Raw genomic sequence first — 13614 nt, 5'->3', positions numbered from 1 at the left:
ATGCATTCTAGACTTTCTGTCTGCACTGGAAATCAACTGGGAAATTAGGAGGTATGGCGTAGAAACATCACTATGAATATACTGTATTACTGCTTTTGCAGCTGCAGTCCCAGAATTTGTTTCACAATAATTCAGTTACCCATGTTTAAATAACCAGCCAGCAGAAGAAAAGCTGATATATTTCATATGCATTCTCTTTGAGCAGGGGGGCCTTCACGTCTGGTCGAAAAATGTCAGGCTCATATGACACCACCAAAGTCAGGAGAGATGCCTAACCATAACTAAAAGCAGAATTTGGCCAACACAATTGGAAAATACCAGCAGAATATATACAAATGCACATATGCAACCTCATATAAGAGCAGCGCATGAGACAGATTTGATTTTTTTTAATCACACCTTTTAAAAAAACAAAATTTAATTTGGTTCATTTATCCCACTGCAAAATAAACAGACATACCAGGGCCTCTAGTAGGAGAGAAAGCTCTTTTTTTTTCCTTCCCCCTCCCCCCCTTTGAGGATTTTAAATACAATTCGAAGAGTGAAAGAACAGATCTGGCCTGCTTTCCAAACTGACTTCAATAATAGATAAGCAACTTTAAGACTAACACAGTCAGCAAGAACATACATAAGCTATACATTAATAGATTTATCTATATTTTTTAAGAGAGCTTTATTTTTCTCCTTTGTTTTCATACTTTCCTCTAGCAAATAGTTCAGAAGAAAAAAAATTGGATGTCTTTCCTGATTCAGCAAAACCACCATTTTACAATGAGTATCCTAACAGTTCTCAAGAAATCTTACCCAAAGGAAAGCAGCTTTTCTGTCAGCTTCAGAACCAATTTCTACAAGTTTTGTATTATCTTTGTAAGGTCATTCTATCAAACACATCCTTCAGAAAGGAAGGACTTCAGCTTGCTTTCTGCATGCGGTGCCTGACTCGAAGCTGCCAGTCACTTCTTCAAGCCTCTTCCCTGTTCCTGGTACACTTTCTGCTAACACCTGGGGTTTCAGTATTTTGCAAAAAACAGGGTGAAAATCAGTACTGGCAAAGCCATAACTGAACACAAAGATTTTAAGCTATTACTAAAAATACAAGATTCTGAACCAGGGGATAACAGCATTCTTAATAAAATTTAACAGATAAACTTTGCTGCAAATTAAAAACAATTCTCTTGTCTCTGAGCCCATAATGACTATTTTGAATACAGATATTTACTGCTGCCAATAAAGAAAATTTTTGGTAACTTTTCTGTTATTGGGAAGAGCTTGAATACAATCCAGTCCAAAAAAATGCTGACTTTCCTAAATAGGGGCTGTGTTTTTGCAATAAAGAATACTGGTCAATATACAAGTGAAGGAAAACTGAACCAGATGTCAGTAATAGGACCACAGAACGTTGCATTTGCCCAGAATCGCTATTTTAAACACACGATGTTGGTCTACTGGTTTGTGGGATAATACATTCTTGGCAGAGAGAAGGAGTTTCGATATGTTAGAAGGTTATCCTTGAGGAAAAAAAAAAAGGAAGAAAAGGAGCAGAAGAAAGGTGGAGAAAGGCCACCAATTCATCAAGCTCCCTATAGCAGAAAAAAATTATGACTTACTCAGGAAATCAAAGAAAAACCAGTCTCAAAACAGGCAGCTTGGTTTTTACATTAATTTTCATTTTCTGCTTTACTTCGTTACTACTAATACTTCATTGTGCCTTGCCTTTTGGTTTTTTAAAGGATTCTTCCCTCCACAGACACTCGATTTCTGGGCAAGGAGTTTAGGGAAAAACCGGTCAGCTTTCACCTTGCAGCTGAGGCACAGGCAGGCTGATGGGTGGGGAACCACACCCCAGTGACCGCAAGCGCAACCCAAACCGCACAAAACCCCGTCCTGAAAACCTTTTGGGTTGGAAACCTTTGCTCAAGTGAGGATCCTGCTGCCATCACTGGGATTACTGGAGGAAGCTGTTCACAGGATCAGGCCCCGCTGCCCCAGAATCACTACAGGCAGCCCTGGAAGCCATACGCGCACAAATAACATTAACCCAGGTCTCTACCCATTGCCAAATCAGTATTTATCCATCTCTAAACTGCTTTCTAATTCAGTCATAGGGATTTGGGATTGGGTTTTCTGTTGGTTTTTTTTTTTTTCTTCTATTTAAGTAGTAGTTACGTTTGTATGCCTTCTTAATTTAGAAATAAAACTTCAAGATGTACTTTGCATGTTTGGCGAACAATCACTTCCTGTTTTACCACGTAGTAAATTTAAAAATCAACTCTGCTCATTGTTTTAACAAACCCTCCTCTGAAAGATAATTAAAACCACTTCCCAATATACAACCAAAGTTTTATTTTATAGTCTATCTTCCATTATGGCATAATCCTTTCTTTTCTTTTAAACCAGTGAAATATACAAATCACGTAAGACAGAAATATGTACATTAAATGTACAGAACAGAGGAAAGGACATAGAAGATTTACATATCTGAATGACAAGCAAAATATTTTACATTAAATAGTGTTTTAATAGCTAGGATCATGAGATTCAGCTCTGTTCAGATAAGTCACTAAAAAGGAACATGAGGTGATTCAGCAAATGAAAAAAAAAAGATCATGGTTTTTGTACAATAAAAACCAAAGTGACATATTCAATGAATTAGTGCTTTATTTATTTATCTTACTTTAAAGATATTCTTTCCAAACATCTGAAGATGAGGGGTAAATATGTCCTTGTACAATAAATTAAGAGCAATAAAGCGCCATTTCAGAAGCTGATAAATGATCAAGATGAACTTAATGATACAGCTCAAAGGCTCGTGAAAAGTTAAGGCTTTAGTACAACTAGGCTAAAGTGAAAGATTCTTCTCACTTGGTACTTGCAAAACCATTTTCTTTAACTTGTTGGATGGGACTGAGTTGGAAAGAGGCATCTGAACCAATGATGAAATCCTGTGTAACTACACAGTGCTGGGGGGAACGCATATGGTCCAACAAATAACAATTTCCATTTCAAAAACTGAAAAGCAAGGGCCAAATGCAGCACATTTTAGAGTTGGAAGGTGTCTCCTTTCAGCAATAATCAGTAATGCCCTTAACATGAGAGTGGAATAGACGTAATCTCCAGACCGGTATCAATTCAAGTGCAGGGTGCTGCCTCTACCAACTGCCCAAGAAAGTCCTAAAGCTGGGAAGAGACTTACTTCTTTGTGAGTATCCTTAAAACTTTTGAATGATAAAACCTTTTTTAAAAAAAAAAATCATACAAAACCAAAAAACACCAAAAGGTTAGCATCAGTCTAAAAACCAGAAGAGATCTGAAAAAGAAAATGGGGGATGAACTGCCCCTGTAATTTAGACGTTTTATTATTTAAATCACTAAAATATATATGTACAAAAAGCTTTGAAATATCAGACACCAGCAGACCACAGTTCTCCCATATATATGTAACTGCTCAAGTATAGTCTGAACAGTTGTAGTGTATATCTGCAATATATTATCTAAAGCATGTGTATTAAAGACATAAGATGATAAATTTGGTATTGCTGCAACATTTCGTTGAACTATAATAGTCAGTTAACGTTATTAAAATATGAAACTATTGTTTCTTTGAGTGAAAGCATTCCCAAAATCTGCGGAAAAAATAAAAATCAATCATTCCAAGAGTGGATATCTAATGATTTATTTTCTCACATAAAATTAGAGGAGTTATTTGTCAAGCTGTGTTTTGAAAGACAGCCAGCTATTACACCATTTTTAAGGCATTTTCAAATTTGGGGAATTCTATTTTCTATGGGCCTTCCAGGCTGGGAGACCGAAACTGTTTGCAAGCATTGCAGCTCCCCTCTGCCCAGCTACAGTGCTCACTGCACCTCGGCTACTCCCCACACTGGGCAGCAGTGAAGTACTGCTCTGTAAGATGAGACACATGAACATCACAATCAGCCAGTAAGGCCAAATTCTGCCTTGAAGAATATCTTTATTATTCATCAAAGCAGATTTTTTTTTCTCTGTTTTTTGGGTCGTTAGGTTCTGGAACCAGACACGGTGACTCAGAAATAGCACAGTTGAAGCCTTTATGATCCTTTGCTCTTTACCCTCCGATGACATTGCGTACTTAGGCAGGCACATTCAGATATGCAGCTGACACCGCACTTCGTGATGAATTATACCCCTTATTTGCAGAGCCCTAAATGTACTGAACAGGTTTATATACCCTGTTCTGATAACTTCTAGTGTCTGAAACTAAAAGTCATGGACAGGTCTGTGTGTTCCTCATATCCATAAAGATTGGTCTAAAACACAAGCACATTACGTGGTTGCTCTGCCTACTGCACATGTATTACGTCCCATGGGACTAAATTAGGATATGTTGGATTTTCCCCTCAAACTACTCTATTGTTTTTAAGAAAAGTCAATTTTATTTTTTTTTTTACTTTGTAAAATAAATATTCTCAAGTTCTCCCCCATTATTGCCAAAAATATGCCACACACAGTTCTGGGATGGACACAGAGAGGGTTTCCAAGGCACTTCTCTTTGCAACCTTTATATTTTTCTTTTTAAATTCTTTTTTGTTTTTCCCCTTCCCCCCACCCTTTTTTTTTTGTTTGTTTTTTTGTTGTTTGTTTGTTTTTTTTTTTTAAGAAGACAACAACTTATTGGACTCTATAAATAAAGTGGAGATAGTCCTGTGGAAAGGGAGAGGGGCCTGCACCCCTTGCTGGCAGGTGGCTGCAGTTCCTCCCACCTCGTCCGTCCCCTATTTGCACACAAATTGGTCCACGATTTCTGTGCACAACTTGCATTTCACATAGCAGCACCAGTGGAACTTGCAGTGGCAGCGCTCTCGCTGCACCGTCTTGAACTGGTCATACCCCCGGCCACAGCACATGAGTTCGCAGCCGTCCATGCCCTCCGAGGTCTTATTGCAAAGGCGGCCCTGCGTGCCCAGGGACCCAGTGCTCTCGTTGCGCACGCAGTAGTCAGGGCTGGGGTCAATGTAGACCAGGTCGTGGATGGTGGGCGCATTGAAGCGGCTGTTCACTTGCACCAGCTTGCCCCGGCTGTTGAGTTTCATGGCAGCAGCGCTATCGTATTTCTCCTTCAGGGCATCGCCTACCTTGCGGAAATCGGCAAGCTGCAGCCAACAGGTCTTCAGGCTACAGGAACCAGAGACACCATGGCACTTACAGGCCACATCAGCCAGGTTGTACACAGTCTGGAGGAGCCAGGGAGAGAAAGCAAAAATGATGATGAAAGATTAGTATGGCTGCAAAAGCTTTTATTCCCCTCATTTTCTACCCTCTGTCTCATTCCCACTCACCCCTCCACAATATTCACTTTAGCATCCTCCTCCCTCCCGCAATACGCTGGGAAGGAAGAGCAAGAGAAGACACATGCACCCCCAGCACCCCTGTTAGCCAGAAGGAGGAGGGGAGCACTCTCGCCAGCCTTTCCCCACCACAGAGAACAGCCACAACAGCACACACACAGCCCAGACAGCAGCATCAGTCAAGCTGCAGTCAAATTTTAGGAATTCACTCTCAAGCCAGCAAAGGATTTTGCTGTTTCATTGAGAAATGTAAAACATCCCTTTATTTTCTATCTGAGTTACTCTCTCTATTGATCTCTGCTTGAGGCTGCAATTAGGGAAAGAGTTAAGATTCCTCTTGCTCCTGGCTCAGCTGCAGCTGATTGTCTACTCTTGGCTCAGCATCCTCCTCCCATCCAAAATATTGCTCTGCAAAGGAGCCTTCATCCAAGAAGAAACCCCCAAACACCTATGGGTGGGAGACAGTGCTACATAGCAATATCCTCTTTACAAAGCTTTGGCAGGGAAATATCAGTCATTTGCCCTGTACAAATAGAAATAAGAGTCAGTGTTGACACTGCCCCAAAAATCCTGGGGTCTGACACATTAGATGATACTGTAGACAACTTCCACCCAGCAGTTGCAGAGTCTTAACACTGCCAAATGGCACTGCAAAGATGAGGCTGAGGAGGGAAAAAACTGCTCGAGTCTCTGTAAGCAACTGTGAAAGTGTCATTTTTCTTCTTGCTAATAGTAAATTGGCCTGTCCATTGCTTTCAGACACCCTCCTCTCACATTTAAATACTATTAATTCTCAATTATCTTTCATCTTTCTTCACCTTAGAACACAAGTGTAAAGTCTCCAGCTGAGTATTTCTGGCACTTCAAGGTCTAGGAAAATAATGATTTTGGCTCTTCATATTCAGACTATTAAAAAAAGAAAAGTTTACACCCATTCATTTAATGCATTTTTGAGATTAAAGAAACCATAAAGACATGTTTAACCACAGAAGACTATGTTTTCTAATAATATGGAGGAGCTTTTCACATCCTCTTAAAGCAGGGAAAGAAAAAAAAGTTAGAACAATCCTGCGGCACGATTCCAGCCTGGGAAGCCCAGCGTGTCCCTCTTCCCTCCAACGCACACTGTCCTGGTTGGAAATACAAACTAATAAAATTCTGTTCTACAGGGAATCTACAGTGGGGAGGGCACTTTTAGTGAAACAATACAGAGGGAAACACAACACACTTTGGTCCCAATCCCCATGGGGAAGGCAACAGGGCTGTCAGACAACCAGGAGCAACACAAATTCATGTGCTCCCCACCCACCTACACACTGTACTTGCTGTCTTCTCGTTTCGTGCATTGGAACAGAGACAAGCCTTGGCGGCTGGACACTGCCCAGTGCAGCTCTATGCCCCACCACGGCACGTCTTTCCCCAAAAGGAGGGACGTGGACAGGGGCAGAGGGATGTGCTGTTTCACAGCCACTTACTCTTCTCCCAGCCTCGTTGTTGTGCAGGTTCATCATGATGCGGGCGCTCTCGTAGGAGCCTCTCTGGTAAACTCTCTCGCGCTCCCGGGCGTCAACGAACTCCTTGGCAAAGCGGTATCCATACTCGATATTATCCCCACAGCCACCCCAAAGCCAGTCCCGGGGCAAGTCCTTGGGCCGTGCTGCCCGGCTGCAGCCGCAGGAGGAGAGTTCACCCTCCCGGCAGGCACGACTCATGGCGTTGACCACCCCAGCTGCGCTCACCGCATAGGTGAACGCCGTCTCCCGGCTGCCTGCACAGAAAGAGAAGCGGTGTTAGGGTGGAGCCCACGTGCACCGCTCCCTGCCCACCAAGGAGCCAGGGGGTCAAAGGCTCTCCAGGAGTCACCAAAATTCATTTGCCTGCTAAAAGGTAGAGTAACCCTGAACCATGCTGCTCAAAATGCCTTCACTCTGAAAACATCAAGAGAAACCAACCCATTAGAGCACACAAGGTGTTTGTGAAGAGCAGGAGTCACTTCTCATTCATGTTGGTGAAAGCTTGGATGAGGGAGCGGGGAGGAGGTGAATCAGAGCCAGAGCATGATGCCAGCAGGGCCAAAGCAACCGTGCCTGCGTGTGAGGGGTGGAGAGGGAAACAGACTCCCTGTCTTTCAGAAAAAAAAAAGAGATGTTAAATACAACTTTTTAAAGTCTGGTTCTTAAATTACTACTTCTCAAACATGATTTATGCACTTCACCCACTTGTTCCAATTTATTTAAAGTTATAGTGTTTTACAAAGCCTCCTAGTATCAAAAGAAATGCACAGCAGAATCACACACAACTTTTTACCCTATGCAAAAGCCAGGCACTTTGTAGGAAGCTATTTAAAACTAACAACAACCTGTGCTGCTTAGTATCCACCACTGCAGCTCACGTGAAAATAGCAAGTGTGTCCATGGACAATCACCTTTACAAATTACTGGGAATAAAAAACCCTTGGCACGAGGCGGCCTTCAAGGTTTTCTCCTGCATCTGGTGCCCTTAAATGGAAACTGAAAACCTCAAGTTTCAAACTTTTGGAAGAAAAAGTTGCAATACCCACAAGGCAAAATATGGCCACGTACCATCTATCTAATCCCACCTTTGTTTAGAGCTTGACTTCTCCTACTGCTTTTCCAAGGGTGCCACAAATTCTGACTACAACTAGAGAAGCTTTCAAACAAACAAACAAAACCCCATAAAACTTGCACCAGAGAGCCCACTTGGCGTTTACTTTTCATCTTAAGAGAGAGCATCCCACTGGGTCTTTTCCAAAAAAGATTCCCAGAATGACTGAAAACAGACTAAATATATTTTTTTTCGATTTAGATGAGTTAAGTCTTATCCTTAACCTTTGGTCTAATCAATAATCAAGCTATTCAATCTTTGCTTAGGGAACAGCATGGGCCTTTGTAAAATTAGGGCTTTAAGAGACTGCGTTTTGGACATGTCATATGTATTAGGCAGCAACATTCTGAGGTAGAAATTCTTTGTACAAGACCTACCATAACAGGTCAAATCTAATAGGAGCTTTCAAGCACTTCTGGAACATAAATAATTTGCAGTCTGGTCCATATTTAACATCAAGATGACACCATGCTCAGAGCAGCTTTGTTAATATAACAGCTGTCATCCACTGGATTAATTTTAGTAATAGATGCTAGTTTTAAATGGGAAAAATCAGAAGTCTGATGTGGAGGAAGATCAGATTTAAGGAAGATGAGAAGCACTTTGCTCCCTTACTTACAATGGTCTGTTCTCACAGACACCTGCTCATGGAAGTACTTACATGAATTATGGGTATAAGGGGTTACAGGAGTAGCCTTTCCAGTTAAAAAAGATTTGGCTTTATGTGGTGACTTATGCCTTGCATTTACTGCAAACTATAGCAGGGGGAACCTCATACAGATTTTAACGTTCCCGTTTGTTCTGTAATACACATTTTTGGATTAATTCCTTAAACAAAATTTCCACTAGATTGAGAGGAAAGAAACGTGGTCTGCTTTGGACCACAGGACTTGCCTCTTCCGCTTCATTTTATTCTTTTTCATGTTTAGTTAGCTCATGCTTTCACATGGTTAACTACGCCGTTTATAGCAGGATTTAAACTCATAAAGCTGACTTTTTTTGACTAGTTTTCATTATTACCCTGGAGCATATTTTAAAGAACTTACTCTTATTGGGAAGGAGAAGGAAAGGCTGGGGTACAGAAAGCGGAGCTGCCCCCCAAGTTCCCTCCTTGAACATTTAGGCAAATTAGAAACTAGCATCAGCTGCTGAAGTAGATTTCAAGCCCCGCAGGTTGCAAGCCAACACTGCCTCAAGTCATTGACCCCAGGAACACATTAGGAGTGATGGTTCCACATGGATGAGTGACTCTGATTTTTCTTTTTTTTCTTTTTCTTTTTTTTTTTTAAAGTCTTCAGGCACAACTGTGCTTTCCTTCACTGTCAAACATATCTGTCTTTTCCCACAGTCCAGCATTTCTCTCTGTTGTAGCCATGGCAAGGAAACACACATTCCAAACACGTTTGAGTCCCCTCTCTCCCATATATATAAAACACAGAAATGGAACTGTTCAATATACACACACTGTAGGAAGCCACCCACAGAGCAAGGAGCTGAGCTTTACACTTGATATGAGTAAGTCTGCAAGAACAGAACTTTTTTTTTTTTTATACCTGGACATAAGATACAAAATGTTCTTTGTCTTGTATTTTAAAAGCATTCAACGTCAGGCAGCAGGCATGAATCAACTGGACCCTAACTACACTAAACTGTCGTGGGAGGATCCAGTTATTTTATTTTATTATATGTTAGCACTTAGCTGTTTGCAAAGCCCGAGCACAGCCAGCCCAGGGCCGGCCACAAAGCCAGGAGATGGCGCAAGGCAGGGAAGGCAGCAAGGACCATGGCCTGACCTGGGAACCAGCAGCCAAGGAGAGCAGCAGAGAACAAAAGCCCTAAAATTTTGCAGTTCAGTAAGCCACAGAGCAAGTTTCCAAACCCAATGCTAGGTTTATTTGTACAGCTTTAGCTAACTTTGCAGGATAAATCCTGGAAGAAAGACTGTCCATTTATACACTGGGGTAATTACTGTGCTGTCAGTCAGTGCTTTGCCTTGGCGCTCTCCTGTGCGCGGCCAGCGACAGCTCAGATGACAAAATCCTCACAAACTATGTGCATTCAGATCGTGGCTACCATCTTCTCACATCGGTGAGAGTAAGGAGTATCTGAGAGTCCCCGACAAGTCAGGGTATGGTAGGCTCAAGTAAAATTGAATCAGACTCTAGAAATACCCATTCTTCCTTCCACTTGGAGGAACGGCAACTGGTCATTACCGAAGGTCAGCATGAAATAATACAACTGTTACCCACAACACCTTTCTTGTTCTCAGTGAATACACTTTTTAGGCTCTTTAACGCTTGAATATGGCTATTAACCTTGTTTCCATCTGCAATTAGAATAAGTGGCTTAATTACATGATGAATTGCTGTGTAGACATCAGCTAATGCAGTCATATTCAGCAGAAGGGTACGGCAAAGTTATTTAACTTGAAAGACACTACCTTTAACTAAATCTGTCATATTTGGGGAGGGCAGAAACATCTATTCCAGAGACAGACACCACAAATCAGGGGCCAAATCCTGTACATTTCTTCACACCAACAGTCCCCTTGAGCTAATTTTCACTTGCTTGGCTAATAAATAAGGGCTGAAGGCCTAATATTTAAACATAGTATTTTTGTGACATTTGTTAAAGTATTAGAACAGAAAGGTGTACAGAAAAAGTTTTCTTTCATGTTTGATGTGCTTTTAGACTTTGGGTCAGGTAGGGTAAAAGAACCCAAACTCCAGAGGGGGAGTTAACACTTGCTTGCAAAAACGCCAAGGAAGGATTTTTTAATCTAAAATCAGCTGTTCCGATTAGGTACTTTTATGCAATAGATTTTTTTTTTCTATTTGTCTGACAATCTTCATATAAAAACTTCTTTTAACAAAAATTGAGAACAAATGTGAAATGATGTATTCCTTCAACCTTAACTGGAGTTAGCCTATTTACAGATAAACCTAGCTTGAGTCTGGTTTTAAAACTTTATTTTTTTAAAGCAAGACAGGAAAACACCCATATAAAAACTTTATATCTCCAACTAAAAAGCACTGCTGAGTTTGTCAGCGTACTGATCACTACATAAAAGATGACAACTGTCACCCAGAAAAGCAAGCATTTTTTGGTTGCTTACGGAGTCAGCAATCTGACTTGGGAAAATCAGAGGAAGGTTTCACCATGGACCCAGTTCAACAGCACTGGTTAAAATTTCGTCAAGGACTTTCAAATGTGATGAGGTCCTTAAACGACAGGAAAGGCAGGCAGCACGTGAGCACTGGAGAAACACATTTCAAAGAGGATCTGATAGGGAGAGGGGTGGGTGCCCACCAAATTGTGGTAAGATGTTAAACAGGAATCTGCCTCCCCTACCAGCCGTGTGATTACATTACATGCGAGTTAGAAGGACAATCACATTTTGTCCTGATAGAACTGATTTCATAAAAACTACCCCGCTACATTATTTTTAATATAAATCTTTTTCAAAAAGAGAAAAAAGTTACCATATCGGGAAATAAGCAAGAAGGAATTACCTATAAATGCTAATAGAGCAACAATTTTCATTTAACCTCCAGGCCAAGAGCAATTTATTATGCAGCTGCTAACTTTGGAACTAGACATAGACATCTTTAATTTTATAAGACGCTGCTGGTTTTAATTCTCTTCGGTTGCCTTCATTTTGTCTCAGGTTTTCTAAAAGGAGATTTCAGGGCTGCATTTTCCTTTATCCTCTTTTCTCATATGCAAATATAAATTCCTACTTTGTTTTCCAAGACACATGGCTGGACAGTGGTGGGAAATCACCTCCAGCTAAAAATAATTCAACTCCTTTGCCAACTTTTAAAAACAGTTGGTTGTATACAGTACTCAGTCAGAACCTGGCAAGAGTTTCAAGTGCAGAACAGTTTGTGCCACACATATGCTTAGTCAAGAGTTTAATTATAAAGATGGTGCTTCCTACCTATCTGCATGACTCTGCCAAAAACAGAGTTGTTGTCCACAGTGCTGCAATTCCATCTTCTATGTCTGAACTGATACTGGCACTCCTTAATTCCCGTCTTTGCACCCTCTCCAATGAACTGCATATGGTCCTGATACAATTGGCAGAGTTTCTTCTGTCCTTGGGAAAGCCCTGCTAGCTGGCTACATAGTGGCTGGGCTCCTATTATATATACCTCTGACATCTGAACAGGGTTCATGGGGTTCATAGGGTTCATCCCTAAAGACCTGCATAAAGAAAGATTTGGATTAATAAAGAGAAGACTCAAAAAAAAAATAAATCTAGAAATCCCAACAGAACTGTATCATACACATGAGCATACCACTCCTGGTTTTGTTAACAGGTGAGAAAAAAAAAAACCACTTAAACATGAAAGTTTTGTTTTAAGACAGCACAGAAGTTATTAACCACATGGATGGGAGCTATCACCATAGATTAGGGACCGAAGTAATACGCAGACTTGGAAGACTTGCATCTGGACAGCCCTTTACCAACTTAAATGGATGTAGTAAAAGTAACAGAAGCTCCAAACAACTCCAAGGCCAGAAAAATAAATAAAGCAAAAATGAAAAGAGCCCCTCAAACCCCAGTTTATTTTAACACGCATTTTAGATTTAAGTCTGGATTTTTCAATCTGTTCTACCAGAAACAAATAGGGAAACCTTTAACAAGCCAGAAGTGAAAAGCTTGGTACAGACTACTTCCACCTTCTTCCAAACAACATATAAAAACGCAGAGGCAAGTATATTCACTGTAAACAAAATCAACTTTGTTTTCTTAATTCTTAAAGTGCTCTTCACATGATACATTTCAATTAAAAGTGGCCATTAATCCAAAAAGGATCACTTGAAACAGCAGGGAAACACCTATTTCAAGAACTCCCAACATCATGTACTACACAAAAAAGAGATAATCTGCCAAAGCAGAAATTTAAAAGTACTTCTTTGTAACAAAATATAAAGATTTAAATTACAGAAAAGTTCAAACCGAAACTTTAACAAAAGTTTTTACTTGTAAATCAGCGTTCTCTTTCATATATGCAAAATCTCCAAGGGAGTTGAAATGACTCTTAAAAGAGAGGCAATGCTAGTAATTTAAGGATGATCAAATCCATAGAGAATCTATTGTACAGCATCTTAAAAAACCTGAATTTTACAACATGAGATATTGCCCATTTACGCTTATTCGAGAGATCCGTTCATTTTACTACACAACGTATTACAACTAAAACGTTACTCCCCTGCTGTCTCGTTCATGCGATAGTACTCCCTCAGAAACAAAGTACACAACAAGTAAACAGGCATTTAATCAAGCAAATCCAAACACCCCCTTTAAAAATCAAGTCGATACAAGATGCTTACCACCAAGAGCTGGCTTCTATTACAACCTGGGTAAAAGAGGAGAAAATGGCCAGAGCCACTACGAGGTACTGAGAAGCCATTGTACTGCCAACTGTCCCCAATGCACCTCCTTGGATTAATACTGCCGTGGATTTCTGGAGGGGGGAGAAAAAGGATCAGATTGTTTATTGCTCCTCAAACCATTTTCGAGCATTCAAGTTTAAACAACGGAAGTATCCGGGCCCCTTTTAACTTGACTCTGACTCGCCTGCCCTTCTCCCCGCCGAGGCTTTGGTGCCAGACGCAGGCACGTCGCGGCTCCCGCTCCACCGGACAAAACCCACCC

At 40.8% G+C, this 13614-nt stretch overlaps 1 protein-coding gene across 1 annotated transcript; it reads right to left on the bottom strand.

Annotated features, from left to right (window-relative positions):
• Positions 1–2324: 2324 nt before the first annotated feature.
• Positions 2325–13579, bottom strand: WNT5A (Wnt family member 5A). Its single transcript, XM_026857505.1, has 4 exons — positions 13290–13579; positions 11890–12155; positions 6800–7092; positions 2325–5210 (listed from the first exon to the last, which is right to left on the bottom strand). Exons 1-4 carry the CDS (start codon positions 13367–13369, stop codon positions 4752–4754), a joined length of 1098 nt encoding a protein of 365 aa, XP_026713306.1. The 5' UTR covers positions 13370–13579; the 3' UTR covers positions 2325–4751.
• Between the last annotated feature and the right edge of the window lie 35 nt (positions 13580–13614).

The sequence above is a fragment of the Athene cunicularia genome, assembly GCF_003259725.1.
Source record: "Athene cunicularia isolate RWA chromosome 12 unlocalized genomic scaffold, athCun1 chr12_part1, whole genome shotgun sequence".
Taxonomy (NCBI): Eukaryota; Metazoa; Chordata; class Aves; order Strigiformes; family Strigidae; genus Athene; species Athene cunicularia.
Note: the sequence above shows the minus strand (reverse complement) of the source record. Positions and strands in the feature narration are given on the sequence as shown.

Coding starts and splice junctions, on each gene's coding strand:
- WNT5A (XM_026857505.1), bottom strand. CDS start 13,369: ATGGCTTCTCAGTACCTCGTAGTGGCTCTGGCCATTTTCTCCTCTTTT. Junction 12,156..13,289: donor ATAGAAGCCAGCTCTTGGTG/GTAAGCATCTTG, acceptor TTCTTTATGCAG/GTCTTTAGGGATGAACCCTA. Junction 5,211..6,799: donor ACAACGAGGCTGGGAGAAGA/GTAAGTGGCTGT, acceptor TGGCTCCTCCAG/ACTGTGTACAACCTGGCTGA.